Source organism: Sapajus apella, unplaced genomic scaffold (assembly GCF_009761245.1).
Source record: "Sapajus apella isolate SASKATOON/1434 unplaced genomic scaffold, GSC_monkey_1.0 scaffold11, whole genome shotgun sequence".
Lineage (NCBI taxonomy): Eukaryota > Metazoa > Chordata > Mammalia > Primates > Cebidae > Sapajus > Sapajus apella.
This window is the reverse complement of record NW_022436951.1, coordinates 9,613,694-9,636,102: the sequence shown is the minus strand read 5'-3', so window position 1 is coordinate 9,636,102 and position 22,409 is coordinate 9,613,694. Positions and strand designations below refer to the sequence as shown.

General features: G+C 42.9%; 1 protein-coding gene across 3 annotated transcripts in view; it reads left to right on the top strand.

Annotated features, from left to right (window-relative positions):
• The window catches only part of NPR3 (natriuretic peptide receptor 3), a 66,373-nt gene extending 44,241 nt beyond the window's left edge, over positions 1-22,132 (top strand). The window contains exons 4-9 of one of the 3 annotated variants that reach the window (XR_004269317.1): positions 6,127-6,262; positions 10,710-10,804; positions 13,301-13,436; positions 15,226-15,313; positions 16,668-18,442; positions 18,652-22,132. Coding sequence is in view for 2 of the 3 variants with exons in the window: in XM_032279010.1 (XP_032134901.1) it covers positions 6,127-6,262; positions 10,710-10,804; positions 13,301-13,436; positions 15,226-15,313; positions 16,668-16,779 (567 nt within the window). In the remaining variant the exon portion in view is untranslated. Of the gene's footprint in view, positions 1-6,126; positions 6,263-10,709; positions 10,805-13,300; positions 13,437-15,225; positions 15,314-16,667 lie in introns of all 3 variants that reach the window. The other 2 variants (XM_032279012.1, XM_032279010.1) reach the window with 2 other exon arrangements.
• The last annotated feature ends 277 nt before the right edge of the window (positions 22,133-22,409 follow it).

Below are 22,409 nucleotides of genomic sequence, written 5' to 3'. Positions count from 1 at the left end.
GTGCCCACAGAGATCTCATTGCTTCTCACGAACAGGACCAGCGGTCCTTGCTGAGGCTGTGCTTGTGCCTCCAGGTTCCATGTGCCAGCTCTGTGATCCTCTGCTCTCCCTGTCATTATAGGAGGTGAGTGAGGGCCCTAACTCTACCTAATGATCTTCCTAAGACTGTTTTTGTTTAATGATCCAGTCTGTTCTAGGCGATGAGAGAGAGAACAGCCTGTAGGCAGCCACACTTCAAGAAGGTCCATGTTAATTTGCCAGCCCAGGGAATTGCTGCTGGTGCAGAGCTGAGCCCATGATGGGGACAGTTATTTGGGAAACTTACATCAGACCCCACCCCAAGTAAGTTCTAACTTCAGTATGGGGAGCAAGAAGTATGCCAGGGGTTCAGCGATGCTTCTGCTGTGCACAGAGCTGTAGATGAAGACCCCGGTTCTCTCCCTGCTGTGCTTCCTGACTGTCAGCCACCTGCCCTTTGCATTTTCCCAGAGTTCCACTGGGATAAGGGTGCAGATTTTCAGCTGAACTTTCCTCAAGGCTAAAATAAGTCAAGTGGCCAAGTGTGAATTCCACGAAGTTAGGTGCATTATAGAACAGACATTGGGGTCACTGTCAGTAAGAAAGAGACCTCCCTCTGTTTGGTGATGAGGAGGTTGTGATGCTACTTGGTTTATGGCAGTTGCTGCTGTGACCATAAATTGTACACTTAATTTAATGATTTAAAAGGAAATTGAAGTCTAGGTACTGTATTGCATTTGTAAAGTGTTCATCAAATGCAGAATATTCTTTAACCTTTACGCTATGCACACAGCATTCCCAGACCACTTCCTTCTGCTATCTACCACCTCTAATGGTCCAGGCGGGCTGGACCAGTTTCATTTCATAGTCAGAGAAGGTGGTTCGATCATTGTTCACTATGATAGGGGACAAGCCTGTGATGGGCCCATCTCCTCTCTTACCTACTTTCCATCCAAATTTCCCTTTTCCCCATCTCCCCTTCAACCAAACGGGTGGTTAGATGGCATGTCTTTTCCAAGGGACTCTTGAGAAATGCTGCCAGGCACCCTCAGCTTCCCTCCTTTGCCCTGGGAACCACTGGTCTGTGGTAGGGAAGGTAGAACTACTGTGTGCTATGCTTGAGTTCCTGTGAACACCACAGGCAAAGTGCCAGGATAGCCTCGCTGAGCTTTGAACGTGGTGATTTTCTTCCAGCAGCCTCTATCTGAGAGCTCGACAGGCTTTCTCAGATATCCAGGCATCTGCGAGAGCTGGATCACTCTCACTTTACAGAACAGCTGAGGCCCGCAGCATTCTACACTGACTTGTTTGGAGCACAGGCACTGAGGAATTGATCTCACTATGAATTTGTGTCTTCAGAGAGAAGTGAGAGCACCATGGCTTGCTGCCACAGTTGGGAGCCAGGCCATGAGCAGCGACCCTTTATGATCAGTTAGAAAATAAAAGCAGCAACAACATGATTTCTATTCAGCTGTCCTCATGATAGAGGATCTAAAAAAATCACTAATAAATAGATGTGGCTGGCGGGTGCTTTCAGACAGGAAGGCCGGGGCAAAAACAGTGTTCTTCCATTCTGACCAGCTGCAGAGGACAGAATCAAGAGAATGGAGATGATAGGCCTGGCACAGTGGCTCATGCCTGTAATCTCAGCACTTGGGGAGGCTGAGGTGTGCGGATCACTTGAGCTTCAGTTTGAGGCCAGCCTGGGCAACATGGCGAAACCACGTCTCTACAAAAAATACAAAAATTAACCAGATTTGCTGGTGCATGCCTGTAATCCCAGCTACTTTTGGGGGCTGAAGCAGGAGGATCACTTGAACAGGGGAGGCCAAGGCTGCAGTGAGCTGAGATTGCATCACTGCACTCCAGCCTGGGTGACAAAGTGAGACTCTGTTTCAAAAAAAAGGAAGTAGAAATGAAAGAAAGTTAATGCCCTCTTGTCATGCTACCTTGTTCTGGCAAGAATGAGTGGAAAATGGTGAATGCTTTTCATCTCGTTGGAAGTCTACTTTGTTTGATAAACGGCACCAATAATGATTACCCCGGAGCTTGGCTCCCAGCGAGGCCCATGTCACAACTTTGCAACTCGCATGCGCAGAGCCCATCGGTGTGTTCATAGGTAACAGAGGTGCTGTTTGGTGGAGATTGGAAACTGCATTGTTCTCTTCTCCCAGTTTTCGGAGCATCTAGTAGAGGAAATGGCTGCATGTAGGAATTTAATTAGGACTTAGGGCTGATGACGGTAAGGAAAACTTCCTGGCAATAAACGATGCTAATTACTAGAACAGGATGCTCCTTGTGGGAATCCCACCTGTTACCTGTGTAGGTAATGACAGCATGACCTGTGTTAGTCAGGACTTGGACGTTGAGGTTCAAGTGTTGTTCTGTCCACAGGCAGGGGACACATCAGCTGATCTTGCTCCTTTCAGCCTGGAGGTTCCATAGAAAGTGTTCCTAAGGCAACTTCATACTTTTTTTCCCTCTCTTATATTTTCTTAATTTGCACATTTAATTTTCATTGTCTACAACATGTTAATGGGCTTTCCTCCCACTAAGAATCACGTGTAGAATGCGAATGTTCTTCTTGAGAAAAACCAGTCTTTTGGGCTTTGCTTCTGGCTTGAGGTCCTATGAGGTAGGTGTTATGAAACCTCCCCCGCAGTGGGTGGGTGCCAGCAAACCTCAGTGGGGTCAGCAGCTCTCCTGCTAATTTTGGCAGGAGAGGGAGACACTCAGCCACCCTGAGAAGAAAGAAGGTAAATTTTGCGATCCATCTGCAAATGAAGCTAGAATGCGTTTTCAGACCTGGGCACGTATTCAGGGCCTGTCTATTTTCTTCTACTATCAAACCTGTAAGGACAAAAGTAACTCAAGTTCATTGTTCTCCACCACGTAATCTTTCTTCCTATCCTGGATTGTAGAGGGGGCAGCTCAGATGGCATGTCAAGGAGGAAGGAAGGGGAAGGGCTAGACAGGATGTGGTGCTGGGCGCATAGTCAGTCCTTTGGCGATCAACATCAACCCTTTGGTCCTGGGTTAGAATTTCGAGGAGGGAACGGAAGGAGTAGGATGAGAAGTGGATGGGTGATGCCCAGTGGCTGGTGCTTCAGAATTTAAGCAAGGCCTGTCTTGAGAACCCCAGGAACAAGGAGCTTGCAGGGCACAACCTTTGTACAAGAAGTGCAGAATGCAGGAAGACTGAGGAGAGCAATGAATGCTCTTTCAATCTTCAGAGTAAGAAGGGGATTTGATCAGAGCTTTTCGAGGGCACCTGGCATCACCCACAGGCCATGAATCTGTGATTCTCTGACTTCCCCCTGTAGCAGGCCGGCTGCTATAAAATTATCAAAGAGAAGATAGACCTTAAACTTTAAAAGAACTGTGGCCTGAGAATGAAATTACACCGCTAAAGTTTGCTTATTAGAATTCATCAGCATGTAGACTTTCTCAAGCCATAACGACTTCATGGCCTAAGTGGAAATTGCATATTCCTCTGGAAAATCAAAGTGGCATAGCTAAATGAGCAGAAAACTCTTTAACTAGTAGATGTTATTTCTACTTTATTTTTCTTTGACTGAAGAAATAATCACCCTGACATTTAAGCTCAACAGCTAAGAGTAAGAGCCAGAATCTATCAGTTGCTTCTATGGTCCCAGGAACTATTTTCGGTGTTTTACATGCACTAGTTCATTTAATCCTCAGAAGAGCTCTCTGATGGTACTAAACCCCCACTTAACAGATGAGGAAACTGAAGATTAGAGAGATTAAGTAGCCTGTCAGGGCTAGGACTGGACTGTGTGTCCAGCCAGCTAACTCCAAGCTCTCTTGCAAACCAGCTCCCCTTCCCACCACCCTCCGCCTCTTGCAGAGGGTCAGCAGATGACCACTTGAACTGCACCTGCCATACTAGAGTGGAATAAAGAGCTTGGTGTTGTGGAAGAAAGAGAACTGTCTAGGGTACAAACAGCATGAACAGTAGCCTTCTCTCCCACCGAGTGTAAAAGGGACCAATAACATATGTGATACCTGTAAGAAAACCACTTGTTTTTTGAATACTGCCGGTAAGAATTTGGAACTGAGCAGGATCTCTAAGTGAATAATTCTCTATCTCTAGACCTTAGAGATCCTGCTTAGTTTCGAAAGCCGACAGTGAATGCTGACTCTGCCAGACACTATTTGAAGTCTTTTACATTTATTAATGTGTTTCAACCTAATGACATCCCCATAAGATAGGTACTGTTATTTTTCTCATTTTCCAGATGAGGAAACCAGAACACAACTAGAAGTGGCAGAGCTGGAAAGGTGGCCCAGGATTTTTAACCATTATTTTAGACTGCTTCTCAGCACTAGGTTTTGGCAAACCTGAAATACCTGCTTCTGTGATGCAAACAGGACTCCCCATCCTAGGGGTGGGATAAGGTCAAGTAGATCCAGTAGCTGAGCTCTGTCTGTTGTGAATGTCTGTGCCTCTGAATCAGGTGATGCAGAAGGTCAGTTGCGCCTCTCTTCCCACAAGGCTTCCTTCTAGAGATGCAGCAGTTAGTGGGTTTTCCCCACTAAGCCGTGTCAGGTGGTCATCTACAGAATGCCCAGTTCATTCTGCATCATTGGCATTTCATTATTGACACTTTTTTCTGATATAAGAAGTCTTGGATTTTTTGTACTTTTTGTATAGAGTTTGTTTGTAAGCCTTTTGGTGTTTCAAGATTGTATTTGCTCATTTCATATCCAATGAATGTTATAATGGGTTTAAATGTGGTACTGGAATTTACCAAAGTCTGCTGTTAATGTAGGTAAGGGGTGAACTAACGTGATTGGGTGCCTGCTGAAGACAGTCCAAGTTCCTCAGCGTGGTCTCTGGATTCTCGATGATCTGACTCTCCTTACCTCTCCATCCCTGTCTCTTGGTGTGACCCTATTTCTCCTGCTCCCATCCTAGTAAAACATTTACAGTTCCCCAAATATATCAGGCTGTGAAAATGTGCCCTGACTGTGTCTTTGCCTGCACCTGAGAAACATCTCTTCATCTTCAAAACTCAGTTCAGCTTTTGTCACTGCTTTTAAGCCTCTCTTGCTGTTCTCCAGCCCGTCAGATGGACCACTCCCTTTCTGGTATTTATACTATATTCTGAACAGACCACGAGCACAGCAGAGACTCCAATACTTTAGAGCTTATGAAATATCATGATAGCCTTCGCTTCTATTTGTTGAGAATTTGATGTGTGCCAGGCATGATAATACCAAGCATTTTATTTAACAGCATTCTTGCAACTACCTCTTAAAATAAGGTACTAGTCTCATGGTCAATATACAGATGATAAGAGCAAAGCTCAAAGAGATGAAGTGACTTCCCTAAGTCCACATGACCAGTGTTTACATTATAAAACTTTAGGTTTTCTGAGGGCAAGGGCTGTATTATTTGAGTCAGGGCTCAAGTGGGATAACCCAATAGTCCAAGCCTATTTTCCACTCCTGTCCTTAGATAGGGATGGGGAGCGGTTAGATGTACCCAAAACACAAATTGGAAAGAGAGACTGAGACATTATTACTAATGTTAGACAGCACACAAATGCTAGGCAGGCAGGCAGAAGTTACAGCGTCCACTCTTCTTTGCACCCAAAGCATCAGCACTCTGGTAGGTATCAACAGTTGCTAAATATAAGCGAATGGATCCCTACTGTTTCTTAGTTATGCTCCACATTCAGAGAATGGAGAGATTGTGGGGCTGTTAAAGGTGGGGTAGACTTCAAGGGGGAGGCTGAACTCATATAAGCTTGAGATAGAGGCAGATGTAGGGAAGGAGGAGGGGACTTGTCCAAATGGGACCATTGGCAAAGGTGGGCACACTTGAAATACTTGACCTGGCCAATGGGTACAGTTTTCTTGACTTATGAAATAGGCTCTCCAAATTCCCCAACTGAGGAAGGGTTTCTCCCCTGAGCCATGCCAGGAAATTCATGGCATGATTCTTGTTAGTGCCCCCTCTGCCCACCTGTGCCAAGGCTAACAGACTTCAAGTATAACTCGTTAATCCTTTGGATTGCTCATCTTATTTCTGACATGAGTCATGTGGTGCTTTGGCTCACCCATCTGTGGTTTTCTTTACAGGTTAACATGTTTGTTGAAGGATTCCACGATGCCATCCTCCTCTATGTCTTGGCTCTACATGAAGTACTCAGAGCTGGTTACAGCAAGAAGGATGGAGGGAAAATTATCCAGCAGACATGGAACAGAACTTTTGAAGGTGGGGATTCCATCTATAAGGCAATGACATGGGGCCAATTGAGCTGCTTCTTTTCTGGTTCTGTTTTTTTCTGTTGCAGCTGTGGGGCCTTTCCAACATCTTGCTTTTCTCAGCTGTAAAGCAGGGATAACACAGATATCAACTTCATATTCATTTATTCATTCAACAATGTTCATTGAGCACCTACTATATGCCAGGTGCTGTTCAAGGTGCTGAGGATTCAGCAGTGAACTAAAGACATTTCATGCAATCATTTGAGCTTACATGCTAGTGAGGGGGAAAAGCAACAAACAATGAATACAGTACACCTTTCAGGGCTATAAAATAAGGTAGGATAGGGAGCTGGAAAGTGCCAGCAAGGAGGAGTGGGACTGCTAGTTTCGAGTGGTCGGGGAAGGTCTCTGTGAGAACAAAGTTGAGAAGAGACCCAAGGGAAGTGAGGGGGAAGCTCTGTAGATGTTTAGGAGAGAGAATTCCAGAGGGAGTGGCAAACATGAAGATGAGTGCATCTGGGAGACTGTGGAGTGTCCCGATAGAGCAACATGGCCAGCGTGGACACCACGTGTGAGAGGCAGCGTGATCGTTGCCAAAGCCCAAGAGGTAATGGGGCCAGATCATGCAGACCTGGGAGCCTCGCTGACGTCTTTGGGCTCTACCTGAGTGAGACAGAAAGTCACCTGAGGCTTTTGAGTGACATGATCTGCCTTCTATGTTTAAAAGGGGTTCTTATGGCTGCTCTGTGGAAAATAAACTATATATGCTTATGGGTATCACTTGAGAAGTGGTAACAGTAAAAATTGCTGAACTGGGGTTCAGAAAAACCTGCATCCCCCACTAACTAGTAACCTTGTCCTCTGAGCTTCTCTTTCTTTACCTGTATGATGAGGAGGTTAGGCCAGTTAATGACTAACAAGAGCTCTTTCCGTTTTACATCATGCTCGCTCTTCCTTTGCGCCCTTTCATGCATTGGGGTATGCCTGTATCTATTTGTAATCCAACTAGTGACGTTTTTCAATGGCGGGAGCAAGTACTGCCAAGTTTAGATTTGGGGCATGTGTTTTTTCAGATGGGACTCCTGGGCCTCCACTCCCTCAGGTTGTCCTCAGTTCTTAGAGAGGGCAGGACAGGCAGTAGGGAGAGGTTGAGCTCCTGCTGGAGTTGTCTGGGCAATGGCTACCTTGGGCAATTGGATTTCATTTCTCTCTGGTGGTTTTAGTGGATGCCATGTCTTACTCAAAACCAGAGTGACACCTTCCTTAGCGTTAGCCAGATTGTAGTCCATGGGTGAGTAGGCCTCCAGGACTATCTCGCTTTACTTCTGACTGCTTCAGTTGAGGAGCTGGAATCCAACAGGAAAATTCAGGGGTCATATTAGGACAAAGCCAAATTTCCCAGAAGTTTTGCACAATACACTGAGAACATGGCATCTGTGGACACAACCTCGGTCGGCCACATCCCATTCTTAGCTATTACTCACTCCATGGTGTGGTCATTTGTTCTTGGTCTTCTGACAGAGGGACAGGAGCCAGAGGTGGGGGATGCTGGAGGGCGCCACTGAGGGAGGTCGTTAAGGGAAGGGTAGATGGCCATGATGGCTGGAATGTATTTTAGTTAGAGCCAGGGCCTGGGCTTAGTTTTCCCATAGGCCATCTTAATGTCCCTATTCTATGGCCAGGTCTACACGTGCAATAAAGAGAATTAGGGATATCAGTATAAGGGATCAGTTTCGTCCTGAACCAATCAACTGTGTAGTTCAGTCTACAATTAGAATCTCATCTGTTCGAATGTAAAGATAATTGAGACTAAAGTAAGTTTTCGGCTTGAATTGCTTAGAGAGCCCATTTTATTTGCTAAACAGTGGTCCATTGGATTGTAGGCCTAAAAGGAACTCTAAGGTATCTGTATGAAGAAAAACCCAAACCTTCCTAAAATTAAAAACAATTTTAACTTTAATAGTCACCTTTAAGTGACCATTAAGTTGTCAAGGGGAAAAATACTCTGGCTGTGATTTGACAAATTTGGCTTTTATTGCCATGAAACCTGTGATCAACTCTCATTTCAATAAATGGCCTGCGAAGAGACTGGATTTCCTCTGTGTGAGAGGTCAGAGTGACAAGGTAAATAGGACTGTGGCTTAAACTTTGAGCCCCACTACAGGCAAATAGAAATGAGAGTGGAAAGTCTCATTACTTATGTGCAGGAAAATTCTGCTGTAAGACTGACAATCTCACCGTATGTATGATACTCTTAGGTGAAGTCTCACTATGCTAATTGGCCACGCTGAGGATTCTCACCCCATTTCTTGGCAGAATTGCAATAGCTTAAAGGTATAATGAGGTCGTAAATTACGAGGACCATCTCATCTTATAAAATACTCTGCAAAATACTTAGCAGGACACAACATCACAAACAACTCTCAACAGAATGACATATGGTTGTGGATGGTCAATAAGTTTTTTTTTTTTTTAATGTATTTATCACTTAAGAGTTTTATAGGCTGTCAAGGATGCACAAGTTTATGATCGGTGACCCTTTGTAACCAGTCTATATTAAGAAGACAAAAAAATCAAAGTCAATGGTAACTTCCATTCTGTTTCCGGCAAAGTAAACCAAAGTCTGGAAAAATCAGTGGGCCTTCAAACCACAACCCAAAGGACAGTAAACCCAAATACCTGCCCTCTCCAAGCCACACTGGAGGATGGAACTTTCCCTTGGGATCCTTTTTCCCAGACATTCATTTTACTTGAAGAGTCAGTACTTCCAGAGAGAACCAAATCAATAGAAAGGCCAATTAAAAATTACACTGAACTCTCCCCTGTTGAAAAGGAAATAGCTTTAGTTAATTAGAATGGGACTGATGTATGCATTCTCTTATTTAGTGAAAGAAAATTATGATATAGACATATATATATTTTTTCTTGAGATGGAGTCTCACCCTGTTGCCTAGGCTGGTGTGCAGTGGCGTGATCTCAGCTCACTGCAACCTCCACCTCTCTGATTCAAGTGATTCTCCTGCCTCAGCCTCCCAAGTAGGTGGGATTACAGGTGCACACCACCATCTCCAGCTAATGTTTTGTATCTTTAGTAGAGGTGGGGTTTCACCATGTTGGCCAGGGTAGTCTCGATCTCCTGACCTCATGATCTGCCCTCCTCGGCCTTCCAAAGTGCTGGGATTACAGGCATGAGCCACTGCGCAGGCTGATATAGACAGGCCACCGCGTTCTGGCCTTCTGTATCACTGACTCCCTTTATCCTGATGGACCATCTTCCCAGAAATCTCACAATTCCTCTGGTCTCTTTGGGCCTCTGTGCCTTGGTAGATACACCTAGGACGGGCTTTCAGCCTCTCTTTCATTTCTTGATTACTGCTTGCCCAGTCTTAGACTTCCTCCAACATCCCTATAAAATTCCTGCTCTTTCACTGAATCCTCCCTGATTCTCCAAATTGATGTTCTGGCTACTCCTCTGAGTGATGTGGGCATGGTCAGGTGTTCTTTACCAAGAGTAATTATAAAATAAATTGTAGTAATAATAGTGATTGTAATAACAACAGTAGATGAAAACAATTAACTTCTCTTAAAAGTGTTGAAAGTGCTGTATTTGTTTTATCTCATTTAATCTGTGTGGCCTCTTGGTAGGGAGGTACTATTATGCTCATTTTACAGTTGTGGAGACTGAGGCCTAGAGGGCTAAGTACCTTGTCCAAGGTCATGGAGCTATGTAGATGTAAAATCTGGGATTTGAATGCAAGTGGTTAGATTCTGGTGTGAACAAGCTAAATTCCCAGTCCAGGCTGCCCCTTTCTTGAGCAGAGAATGTGTTCGATTCATCTTTGCTTCAGCTGCAGCACTAATTCGGCACTAAGCGTCCAGAGAACGTTTGGATAAACAATCAGTGAAGAGCTCAACTGGGAAAAAGAAGAATGGCTCTTCTTAGGTATTGGCCCCGGTGACCCACGAAGCAGGCCTGTTGCTCTCCTGTGTATTAAAGCAGCCTGGAGAAAAGCACATTCCCTGAGTCCTAGGCCTGGAATGATTTTTCTTTTATAATATTCATCCAACGATAATGCAAACCCATGACAAATCTATAAATGTGCCCCACCTTCACTTCTAACTCTGCAATTAAAAAAAATTAATACAAAACTCTGGGATAAGCATGCTGCTTCCAGGATTAGCCTTAATCTTTTTTCAAACATAACCCCAAAGAAGATCATTTATTTCTTTTTCTTTTCATTTTTAAATGGAGAAATGTTAAGAATTTAGGAATGCAGACGCAGATGAAATTACAATGTCTTTCCAAAATGCCAACAAAAATGCTCAGAGTCTGATGAGATTCCCTGTGGCATGAGTTTGTTTAAAAAATCCTTTCCATTCATTCTCTTGTTTTTGTTGGCAGACAGAGGTATTTTAAGTAACCAACATTGAGTTCTTCACTTCTGGTCCTGTAGGTATCGCCGGGCAGGTGTCCATAGATGCCAACGGAGACCGATACGGGGATTTCTCTGTGATCGCCATGACTGACGTGGAGGCGGGCACCCAGGAGGTGAGCACGCGAGACCTCCTCTCCAGTTGCTCTTTCTGCTCGTGGGTACTCTGAGGAATGCATTTGTTCTCATGGCCACAGAGCTGTCTCCATGCAGCTTCCAAATAAAAATGAGTTGAAAAACCTTAACTTTTAGTTGAGGGTATCAAGGAAGACTTCAGGAGATGGTTCCATGTTTATTGTAAGTGAGGAAATCCTACCTTTCAAGTGGCCAAGAATCACACCCTAGTCTTATGCATGAGGGTCATCGGGTGAAATCAGTAAAGTGAAGCTGCATTCTCTCCCTTAAGATTTGAGCTTTTTTGGGGGAAGGGTGGGAGCGTGGGTGGTTACAAACTTAACATGTGTTAATGTTTCAAAAGATGATGTAGCTTCAGGATAACATCGTGAAGAGAAAAGAGTGCCCTGGACACAAAGATGAGCCTCCTGTGCTTGGGAGTGTGAACTCTCTGCTTCAGTTTCCTTAGCTGTAACATACAAATCATAATGATTATTGTCATGGGAACAGATCAAATGAAGCCCAGAAAAGTACTATCTACATTTTAAATTATAAATATACTATAAAATTATACAAATATGCAGTACTTCAGCAAAGAATGCCACTTCCTCTGTTCAGAGCAAATGAAGCCTAGAAAAGTACTATCTACATTTTAAATTATAAATATGCATATAAAATTATACAGATGTGCAGTGCTTCAGCAAAGAACGCCACTTCCTCTGTTTCCTTGATTGCCAGCTCCCAGGGTCATCGTTCCAGTGCCCTTCATGGGACCTGGCATATGGGACTTGCTGTTTTCCTCTTTGTTTTTCCTGTGTATCAGGTTGTTGCAAAAGTAACTATGGCTTTTTTGTCACTATTTTTAATCATTTATTTTTAATGGCCAAAACCTCAATTACTTTGCATCAACCTAATAGATGCCTGGCTCTTGTGGGGAGTGCTGAAGCAGCGGGACTCACCCTTACTATGTTTAATGAATGATTTTTTTTTGCTCACTGAGTGGTCTGGGTCTCATCTGTATTCCTGGTTCCCCCCTGGGAAAGGTGGGTTGAGACAGTTCCGTAGAGTCCATTGTGAGGTTGCAGGGGAGAAGGTGTATAAAGCCCTTGGCAAGTGCCCAGTATACACCAGTGATGGTTATATTTTGGTGGTGATCCAGACTTCCTCTTACTATGACCTGACATGGCCTGCTAGAACCTGCTGGGCCTCGGCCAGGAGAGGGGGAAGAGACGTCACCAGCCACTTTGGAGCCATGTGCTTGTTTTCAGACAAAAGAGAAATGACTCCCGAGAACCTGGGTGGGAAGGCACTTCTAGATCAGGGTTGAGGAGCTGATCAAACAATTATTTTAACCAGAAAGTGAGGGATGGCCATGGAATTAAACCACAACAGAATAACGATTTTCCAGGGGTCAGAGGAGTCAGTTAAGAGAGAGAGAATTCGGCCTGGAAATTGGAGTGCAAATAGGGTGGATTCATCAGAGAGGAGAGTGCAACTCTTTTTTTTTTTTTTTTTGAGACAGAGTTTTACTTTGTCGCCCAGGCTGGAGTGCAGTGGCACTATCTCAGCTCAGTGCAACCTCTGCCTCCTGGGTTCAAGTGATTCTCCTGCCTCAGCCTCCTGAGTAGCTGGGATTATAGGCACCCACCACCATGCCCTGCTAATTTTTATATTTTTAGTAGAGACAGGGTTTCACCATGTTGGCCAGGCTGGTCTTGATCTCCTGACCTCATGATCCACCCGCCTCCCAAAGTGCTGGGATTACAGGCCTGAAAGTGCAACTCTTGAAAGAATAGTCTGCCCCCTGGAAGTGGTGAAACAGGAGGTTCCTGAAAGACGCACTTTAATTATATGTTGAACAATTGAGGGCCGTGAGGCTGGGTACCTGTCATATGCTTAACTCTGGTACACAGCGGACCCTGGCTGTCCTTCACATGCCCGTGAAAGTAACTTGGGCCTTACAATAATGGCTGGCGGTGGGCTGCTCTGGGTCAGATGGGTGGGGCGGTTCCCTATCCGATGAACAAAACAAAAGCCAAGAATTCCGAGACTGTTGTTTTCCTAGGGGAAAAAAATCCTCCCTTTCCACTAGGTGGTAGTGACTGAAGAACCCTAGGGGCATCTCTGGCAGGGCTGGGCTTTTAGTGAGGGCAGGCCCCAGGGGCACCACTCTCCCTGCTTCCCACATCCTTCTGCTCTGGCATGACCACTCTTCATGCCCTCTTGAAAGCACCATTAGCAAACTCAAACGTTGACTTACAAGGTCCCCAGAACACACACCATGACCATCAGTGTGGAAGACAGAGGAACCTGCCCAATGTATCCCGATTTTCTGAAGCACCTGCTGTCCTTGCGCTGGAGACAGTGATTTGATGACAGGCACAGAGGCAGCTGGTTTAGATCAGGCTGTGCATTTTGGGGAGGAGTTGTGGAAGGCTGTGAGCTTTGTGCCTCCTTTGACCGTTCGGTTGGTATATTTGTTTTTTGCTTCTATATAGGTTATTGGTGATTACTTTGGAAAAGAAGGTCGTTTTGAAATGCGGCCGAATGTCAAATATCCTTGGGGACCCTTAAAACTGAGAATAGATGAAACCCGGATTGTAGAGCACACAAACAGCTCTCCCTGCAAATCATGTAAGTCCAGAGCCTTAATTTGCTATTCATGCCATCACCTCTAAGCTCAGCGTAATATAAGTTTAAAACCCAAGTGTTTCTGGGGGCTTACATTTTGGAAGTTCACATTTCTTTCCCTGATGTGGTAAAATGCATGGGAACAGTTCACGAACTGGTATTTTGCCCTTATCAGAGGCTTTCAGGTTTTCATTCCCTTCCAGACTTCTCTTCCACAATGGGAGAATGTTTCTCCCTATTTGTACATCTCTTACTGTAATCTCTTGGCTAGTTCATGTTTCCACTTTTAGGGAAAATCAAAATATCAGTTAGTAAATGTCATTCATTTATTCTTCTCTCATAACAAGTCTCGTTCTGATTTTCCAAGTTTGTGGTTACTTTCCAGCTCCTTAGAACCAAAGAGATAACACCCCTTAAACATCTGAACATGTACACATTGGCAAATAAGGATAAAATGTATTAGTTATGAACAGCTTTGTATGTAAGTAGAGAAACAAGTGGATGTTCTCATATGTAGCTTACAAATGGGAAAGTTGTTAGAAATCATTGTTTCAGAGAATAAGGTAATGAGGGAGAACAAGGCGAATACAGGTCTTTCAGGAGGCCAGTTGGTCATTTCAGGCTAATATATGTGTGCTTCTGAAAGCATCTTTTAAACTGTTAGACATTTATGTCTATGCAGTAATTATGGGAAGGAATGAAGGAGGAAGTGTGTTAAGAACACTCTGGAGAGATTGAGCCTGTATTTGAAATCCCACTGTTGTCACTTGCTGACTTTGTGACCCTAGGAGTGTTCCTTCAGCATTTTAACCCTCAGTTTTCCAGTGTAAAGAGAAAGAAATGTGCCCAACGCATAAGGCTGTTTTGAGGATTACACACTATGATGCATTGAAAACCTCATACTAAACTCTAGTTACAAGTTAACTATTTATCATATTTATATAACTGGGACACTACTGAACTTGATTGTTTCAAATTGTTATCCACATTTTCACATTTTGACATGAGACTCTGGCTTTGGTGAGAGAATATCTAAAAACAGAACATTGACCCAATGAATTTTTCATCAAATCTTCTAGCATTTTGAAGTGCCATCATCCATCTGTGAAAATAAGAAGCCCTGGGTCAGTGTCCTGGTCCAGCTGGTTGTCTTCTTTGACTTTATTTTTTTATTTTTGAGATGGAGTCTCACTATGTCACTCAGGCTGGAGTGCAGTGGCGTGATTTTGGCTCACTGCAACCTCTACCTCTTGGGTTCGAGTGATTCTCCTGCCTCAGCCTCCTGAGTAGCTGGGATTAAAGGTGCTTGTCACCACATCCAGCTAATTTTTGTATTTTTAGTAGAGATGGGGTTTCACCATGTTGGCCGGCTGGTCTCGAACTCCTGACCTCAGACGATCCACCCACTTTGGCCTCCCAATTCTTTGACTTTAAGCTCAAAAGAGAGTGGCTATACCTGAAATCTTCTGTTCTAGTTTTCCTCTGATTCTTGAATTTGCTTCTGTTCTCATTGTGTCCACTCTCTTAATAGTGTGCTTGTTTCTCTGGCACTTTCTCAAATGCTTTTTAAGCTTTGCACTAGGCAAATCAAACCGAACCAAACCAAACCAAAACAACAACAACAACCCCCCCCAAAAAAGCTAAGTGTAGGGTTCCTTAGAAAATACTCCTGAAAAAAAAGGAAAAGTTGCCTCCAGTGGGAAATCGAGGAACATCTTGCAATGAATGAAATTTGAGGCATTTCCAATTGTATCTCAAAATGAACCCTAGTTATCTATGCTTCTTTTTCAAGCAGGTGGCCTAGAAGAATCAGCAGTGACAGGAATTGTTGTGGGGGCCTTACTAGGAGCTGGCTTGCTAATGGCCTTCTACTTTTTCAGGTGAGGACCATTTGTAAAGGTACAATTCACTCTTCTCTACTGTCTTTGTCATTTGTTTTTGCATGATTCTCTTTGTGACTTGTCCACATTCTTCTTTTACCCAAGAAGCACGGTGGTTAAAAAATCTAAGCCATTCTTTTGGCGTGACCCCAGGTTTGGTAGTCAGTGGGTTAACATACTGGGTGCTCGGGTCATCGGTTTCGATTACATCTCACTGTGGGACAGAGAGCTGCTGCCGTACTTTGATCACAGATTTTTATTTTTATTTTTTTGAGATGGAGTCTCACTCAGTCTTGCCCGGGCTGGAGTGCAGTGGCAGGATCTCTGCTCACTGCAATTTCACCTCCTGGGCTCAAGCGATCCTCCTGGGCTCAAGCGATTCTCCTTCCTCAACCTCATCAGTAACTGGGGCTACGGGTGCAGGCCACCATGCCTGGCTAATTTTTTATATTTTTAGTAGAGACAGGGTTTTACCATGTTGGCCAGGCTGGTCTTGAACTCTTGACCTCAAGTGATCCATCTGCCTTAGCGTCCCAAAGTGCTGGGATTATAGGTCTGAGCCACCATCCTTTGATCACAGATATTCTCACAAGAATTCCTACCGCCCACCAAGTGAAGCAGTGAGGAGGGAATCTGGATAAAGGAGGGAAATCAACTTCCCCTTTCTCAGGCTTTCTCCAATTCGGAAATAGGTGCCTGGGCCCACCTTAAAGACAAGGAGGGAGCTCTGCAGAGCCTGTGCTCTCAGGCTGATCTGTGCTCAGTATTTGGAGAGCTCACATTCTCACTCAGCACTGTGGTTAAGCCCCAAGGCTTGCAAATTTGTAATAATGTACGCGTGTTCAAGGTACTGATTGTTCTGCCCCGAGAGGGTGGCCCATTCCTTTGTAATCTTTGGTGGTTGAGTTTGTGGTTTATTCATAAGTTATTAGATAGAGCAAGGTTTCTTTATTTCTACATGAAATTGTAACTGGGCGTATGTGACCCTTTGTGGGAACAATTGTATTACTGTTCCTTTGGTCACAGTACACGTAGTTTGATTTTTATCTAGGACATATCCTGGGAGGCAGGGAGAACTTTTGTGGCCGAATAGACAGACTTAACCCCCAAGGCACCCAGGGAAGAAGGGGAAGGCTTGTTCTGTGGTATTTGGGAAAGCATGCCAATTTTCTCTCTTGAATCAGGGCATCACGCCTGGGGGCACACTACTTTAATCTCTAACCAGGGTTTCATATTCTGTCACTTCTCATTTATCAACTCAAACCCAGATGTCCCTTGAGGGCACTCTTTGTAAGAGAAACCATGGTATTTTGTAGCCAAGTTTTATTACGACATTCACTTTTTCTTTACCCAGGAAGAAATACAGAATAACCATTGAGAGGCGAAACCAGCAAGAAGAAAGTAATCTTGGAAAACATCGGGAGTTACGGGAAGATTCCATCAGATCCCATTTTTCAGTGGCTTAAGGGAAGGCTCCCCCTCCCCCGACACTTTTTTTTCTGCCTGAGATTCTTTAAGGACATAGAGGGGAGGAAAGAAATCAATGAAATAGAAGGGGCGTTCTTGAAGAATTCATTATTTTAAGCTGTTAGTCATTTCATTTTAAAATTTCTTTAGAAGCTCAGGAACTATTATTAATCACCATCTGCCTCCAGGCCTTTCATCTCATGACAAACAAATATAATCATGATATCGTGTCACTCTGCTAAATGTTCATACTGTTTCAAGGGCATATGATTAGGTTTATGCTTTTAAAATCTGATGTCTCCATATCTTGATGGCTTTTGGGAGCATTTCACACAAGGGTATAAAACACGATTTACTTAAATGAAATGTTTTGTAGCTAGAATAAAATATTTTTACAAGTAGAACATTCTTGGAAAGAATTCAACGCCCAATAAGGGGAAAATGTAATGAAAAAATCTCAAGGTTGGAAATACTGCCTTACTCTCCCTAGAGCTGGAGGACAGATGGTTGAAGAATTCTCTGTCCAATGTCTACATTCAGGTTCTGACTTCATATCTTGAAAAAGGATTTCCTCCCTGTCTTTTTCAGTGTCTCATAAAAGCTACTCTGGAAAGTTGTAAATATTAGTGAGAGGTGGGAGGATTTACAAATGAAAAGCAAGTCTAAAATGTTTTCGATGTAAAAAAAATCCTATTTCACACTAACATTTTATTTTACAAGTATTTTAATCTTATGTTTTGGTATTAGAAAAATTTGTCTATTTTTTCATTTTGAAGATTAACTTTTGCTTATATTTTAAAAGCATGGGTCAAGCGTACAACAAACCAATGATGATGAAAAATACTTCTCTTTTTCTCCCTGTTTCCCTCTTTCCTTTGGCCACAGCCAAATGCTAATTGCTGCTTTAATTACAGAGATGTGGAAATGTATTCAGATGACAAACTTTCCAGGAATACATCAAAATTTTAAGTCTTTGGCATTTTTACTGTTTAACTGTTTTAAATGCAAGTTATTTTAGGGTGCCACTCCTTCCAATTCTGGCCAAATGATGAGTTTCAAGATCAAGAGTGAAAAGTTATTAGAATTAAACAGATCTTTATAAAGGAAGGCAGCCCTTTTCTCTCAAGAACAACTTTGTTGAGAGTTAACTTGACAGCAAGTACCGAAATGACAAATGTAAAACTTTTACACATGGCATTTGCCAAAATTCCCAGTGACGATTTTGGTTAACAGAGGGAACCTAAATATCTACTCTATTCCCTCTCAGTTAACGCCACAGAACTTTGTAGTCGTCTATGAATAACGGTAAGAGTGGGTTAGGTGTGCAGATAAGGAATTTGGATAAAGTTGAGTAAGTTTTTACTGGGTATCTGCTTTGCACCCAGTAGTCTGCACATGAGTTTAAATGCAGGTCACCACTTTCACTTATACTTTATGGAGAAGATAGACCGTGAGGGAGGAAGGGGAAGCTATCATGTCAGTGCACTGTCTTGGAATTACATAACTGGGATCTTTCCTCAATAACATTTTGAGCAGCTGAAAAATAGTTTAAAAATTATCTTAATATCTATTAAAGGCCATGTCTATGCAGGAAACAGGAGAGTTTGAGCAATCCCTTGGTGGTGATGAAGGTGGTTCACACAAGTAACAGTGGAGGCAAAGGTAAGCGCAAGCTGCCTGTCCTAGAGCTGGCCCATGTGTGTGTGCTTCCCTGGAGAAGTCTGCTTCTGTTGCTCCCACTTGAGTCACAGTTAACAGATTATTTCTCTGTGAGGCACATTTCTCCTCTGTTGTTTAAAAAATGAGAGCTGGGAGGCAGCTGAGAGGGTGTGATAAATTAAGTATAAGCAAGTGAAACAACTCTGTTGTAGTTCTCTATGCCGGATGCAAAGGGAACAGTGTTGAATTCCAAAAAGGATAGAAGAGGGCAAGAAGCACAAACTCCAGAAATTCTAGTGCAGGAAGAGTTTGAGAAGTAAAATCCAGGAAAGCAAAGCACTGGACAGCTTGGGACTCCCCAGAGTGAAAAAGCATGGAAGGACTGTATCCACTTTAGTTACTTGAATTGGAGAGCTTGTTTCTCTCTCATTTTTACTTTTCAATGATGTTTTCTTTATATTTTAGAGATATTCATTTTCTCTTGTGCTTGTAAAAAAACACTTACACTTCAAGTCTGTGTGCTTATTACAGGGGGAAAAATAATCTACCTGGTTGCAGTCTTTGAGTATAACCACATCTAACCTTTTTAAAATTTATATAGAAGTCCATTAACGCTAACATTTTTAGAACAAATATATTCCATTTTAACGTCAGGTAGAGGAATAGTCCTAAACTTAATATGATAGCTCTAGATAAAGTCTAAGATAAGTGAGAATTTAGTATTCTAAAAATGGCAGAACAAATCATGAGGTTTCTGGATGCCATACCAATGTAAAATCAATTCTCATGTTAAGATTGATTGCTTATTTACATGTCAGTCATCTACTTTTTCTTCCTTGAAATCGGCATATGAATTACAAAAACTCTGTTAAGTTTGGAAAATTCCATTAAGTTGGAAACATTGGTTAAAAGTGCAGGTGCTTGGCCCAAGGTTATCCTGGTTTCAGATCTCAAGATTAGTTTTGGGGATTTATGTTCCTAACTGCTAAGCCACATCTTTGACAACTAGTGATTTATACTCTACTGGTAGTCCTTTGTCACATAGTAAAATAAATAGGGTCTTAGTTCTTAAGTCATCTTATACATTTTTACCCTGAAATCTAGGGTGTTCAGATTTCAAAAGTGATACTTTAAATACAGATTTCGAAATGTATTTTCTCATCCAAACTTCAGCTGACACTGTACAGGTCAACATGTGTAGACACTTTTTGATGTTGTCTTATGGTCATCATCGTCTTCTTAGATTTTTGGGTAGGGGTGCCAGGTAGGGGGAGACTCAGAAATGAAAGCATTCCCCAGAAAACTATCTGGAAAGAATTTTCTGTATAGAGTCCATCTCTCTCCCAAGACTGACCACAGGTTTCATGAGGAAGCCCCTGAAAACATCACATTTCTCTGAAGAACCATCAACTTGTCTTTTCCTGAACCACAGGCATGGTTCCACAGGCCCTACTGTAATTCTTTACATTTCAGAGCCTGTGTTTAATGGAGGGAAGAGAGAAATGCATGGAATAAGAACACCTCCTTTTCTCCTTTCTCTTAAATTCAAAGACGTTTGCTTGGAATGCCCCCACTTCTCCCTATTTACAGGCTTTTAGAATCATTAATTTACTCAAGGCACCTGCGCCTTCTTTGCCCCAAATGCACCACTTTCCTTTTAGTTATGGGGGATTTTGGGTGCCTGTGTGTATGATACGCAGTCAGCGATGAGATGAAGGCCATTGCATAGATCTCATGCAGATAGTGATGGATTCAGAAAGTAGGTTCCAGTGGCATTTTTACCTTCTTGTAAGCAAGTATACAATGGCTATTCGTGGAAGTCTCTTTGGGAGACCAAATAGAGTATTATGCCCCTGGGAGTGGTTTTAGACTGGAAAGAACAAGCACCTGTGTTTCTTGGGACACAAAGCACTCAGATCCTGAGTGGATGCAGACACAAGGGTAAATGCCAGCCCAAATTAGGCCCCTTGACCTATGTACATTTCATGGGTTTCATTTAATCATAACCCATGGTTTGGGGCTACACGAGGAAGCTGGTAACGAGCTGAATTTCTTATTCGGTGGAAAAAACTGAAACTGTCTAAAAACACAGGATATGTTTTAGGGGCAATTGTGAAAGCAGAGAGAATGAGATGATGCTGTTCTGAGGGACCTGCTTCTTTTTCAGTTGTCTCTAGAACTGAAGAATAATCAATAATTTAGTCCCCCTTCAACAGTACTCAGCAAGGAGCTTGGGACATACTGAGCAAGGAGAATCAGAAGCTTGATCTTCTAAAAGAAACAGAAGAGGGTATCTTTGCCCACTGCCACTGTCTTTACTGCCCCTCTGCCCCCCACATCCACATCCAGCATTGCTCCAAGGATGCGTCAGCATCTTGCCCATGCAGGTAGAAATTTGGGAGTAGGCCTCCATACTTCCTCGGGGGAAGAAAGACAAACTAGTGCTGGTTCTAAGAATGTAGCTGGCTTTTCATCAGAACCCTTATGCTAACTTGACCACACCTGCTCTCGGGGAAGTTCGAGCCTGCTATGTGCAGAAACTCCAACAAGCCTGGCTTTGGTGTTCAGCACGCTGATTCCATAAATGTCTCTTGCAGGCGTACCCCACAGCTAGACTGCAGGATTTAAATAACCTCCAAAAAGTGCTGGATTGGAGCTTGTTCAAATTTCTCATTAACCACTAATGTTAATTCATACCAAATGCAAAGTATTCTAAACCAGCTGATGCTGTTAATGTCACGTTTCAAGCTACTTCAAACGCACCGAAGAGGTTTCAATGGGAGCCAAGTCTCGCGAGTAAAAATCCATTTTATAATAGCTCTGTGATGTATCAGGTGCAAGATGATTCGTAGGGGAGAGATTTGAGCAAGTAGAATTACGTGTTAGCAAAAATGCTGCATTGCTTTATTCATGTTTAAAGACCTACATTTCTATGCACAGGGAATAAAGGGCCCACTTACCAAGTGTAAATCACAACATAGGCTACCACCAAAATATTTCTTCTTTGCTAGGAGAACAAAGCTGTCACAGTGTGTAAGAGTTGGACAAAGATGGCTAAAAAAGAGGCAAATTCAGGTTTTGAAACAGGGTGTCCTGTTTATTGTTTAATGCCAAGATCTGAAAATCTTCAGTGTCTTCTAAGATGGCGATGAAGTAGCCTGTCAATAGCATGCGACTGTTGTGAGTTTGTTTATTGCAGACCTTTGTGAGGGGTCCTGGGAATCTGAGTTTTGTTTCCTGTGCATGGCTGATAACTGAAACCAAGAGAACCTGGGATAGACCCTGTGACAGATCAATTCTGTGACCTCTGTCTTCTGGCCACATTATTCATTGTTCATTTAAATACAGGACTGCCAAACAGTACAAACCTATCATGAGTCTGGTAGAAACGTAAAAGTAAAAACTGCACAAGTTACATACAGTTTATTATTCTAATGTACAACTATCTGCATATAATGTGATTTAATTTATTGTTGTTTTGTGTAGGAAAGGAGAACTAATGACCGTGGATAAAACCCCTGTTTTGTATAATATATTTTATTTCTTGTGCAAACTTGTCATTTAAAATATCTACTTCATTTGGTGTTTGGATATAAATGTGTACGTGTCCTTGTAAATGTTTCTATTAAGCAAGAATGCCACATACTCAGAATATAACAATGTGTGCTCATTAAACAATACATCCCACGGAAACCTTTTCCAGTTTATAATTCAACCAGCATACACTGCACATATCCATATTCTTCGAGGTCTTTGTGCTCTCCTGGGACTTGTTTAAGTAAAAGAGCAATCGGTGGGTCCGATCAACTGTAATGTTTGAGGGGGATACCCAAGAAAAGACTCAAGAATTTCTGCCAAGTAAAGGCAAACCTACAGAATTTTAAAAAGACAGCAAACCTTGAATTGGCAGGTAAGGGAAGAAATCTTCATGAATAGTAACCTGCATCTCGAGTCAGTACAGCCCGAGAGC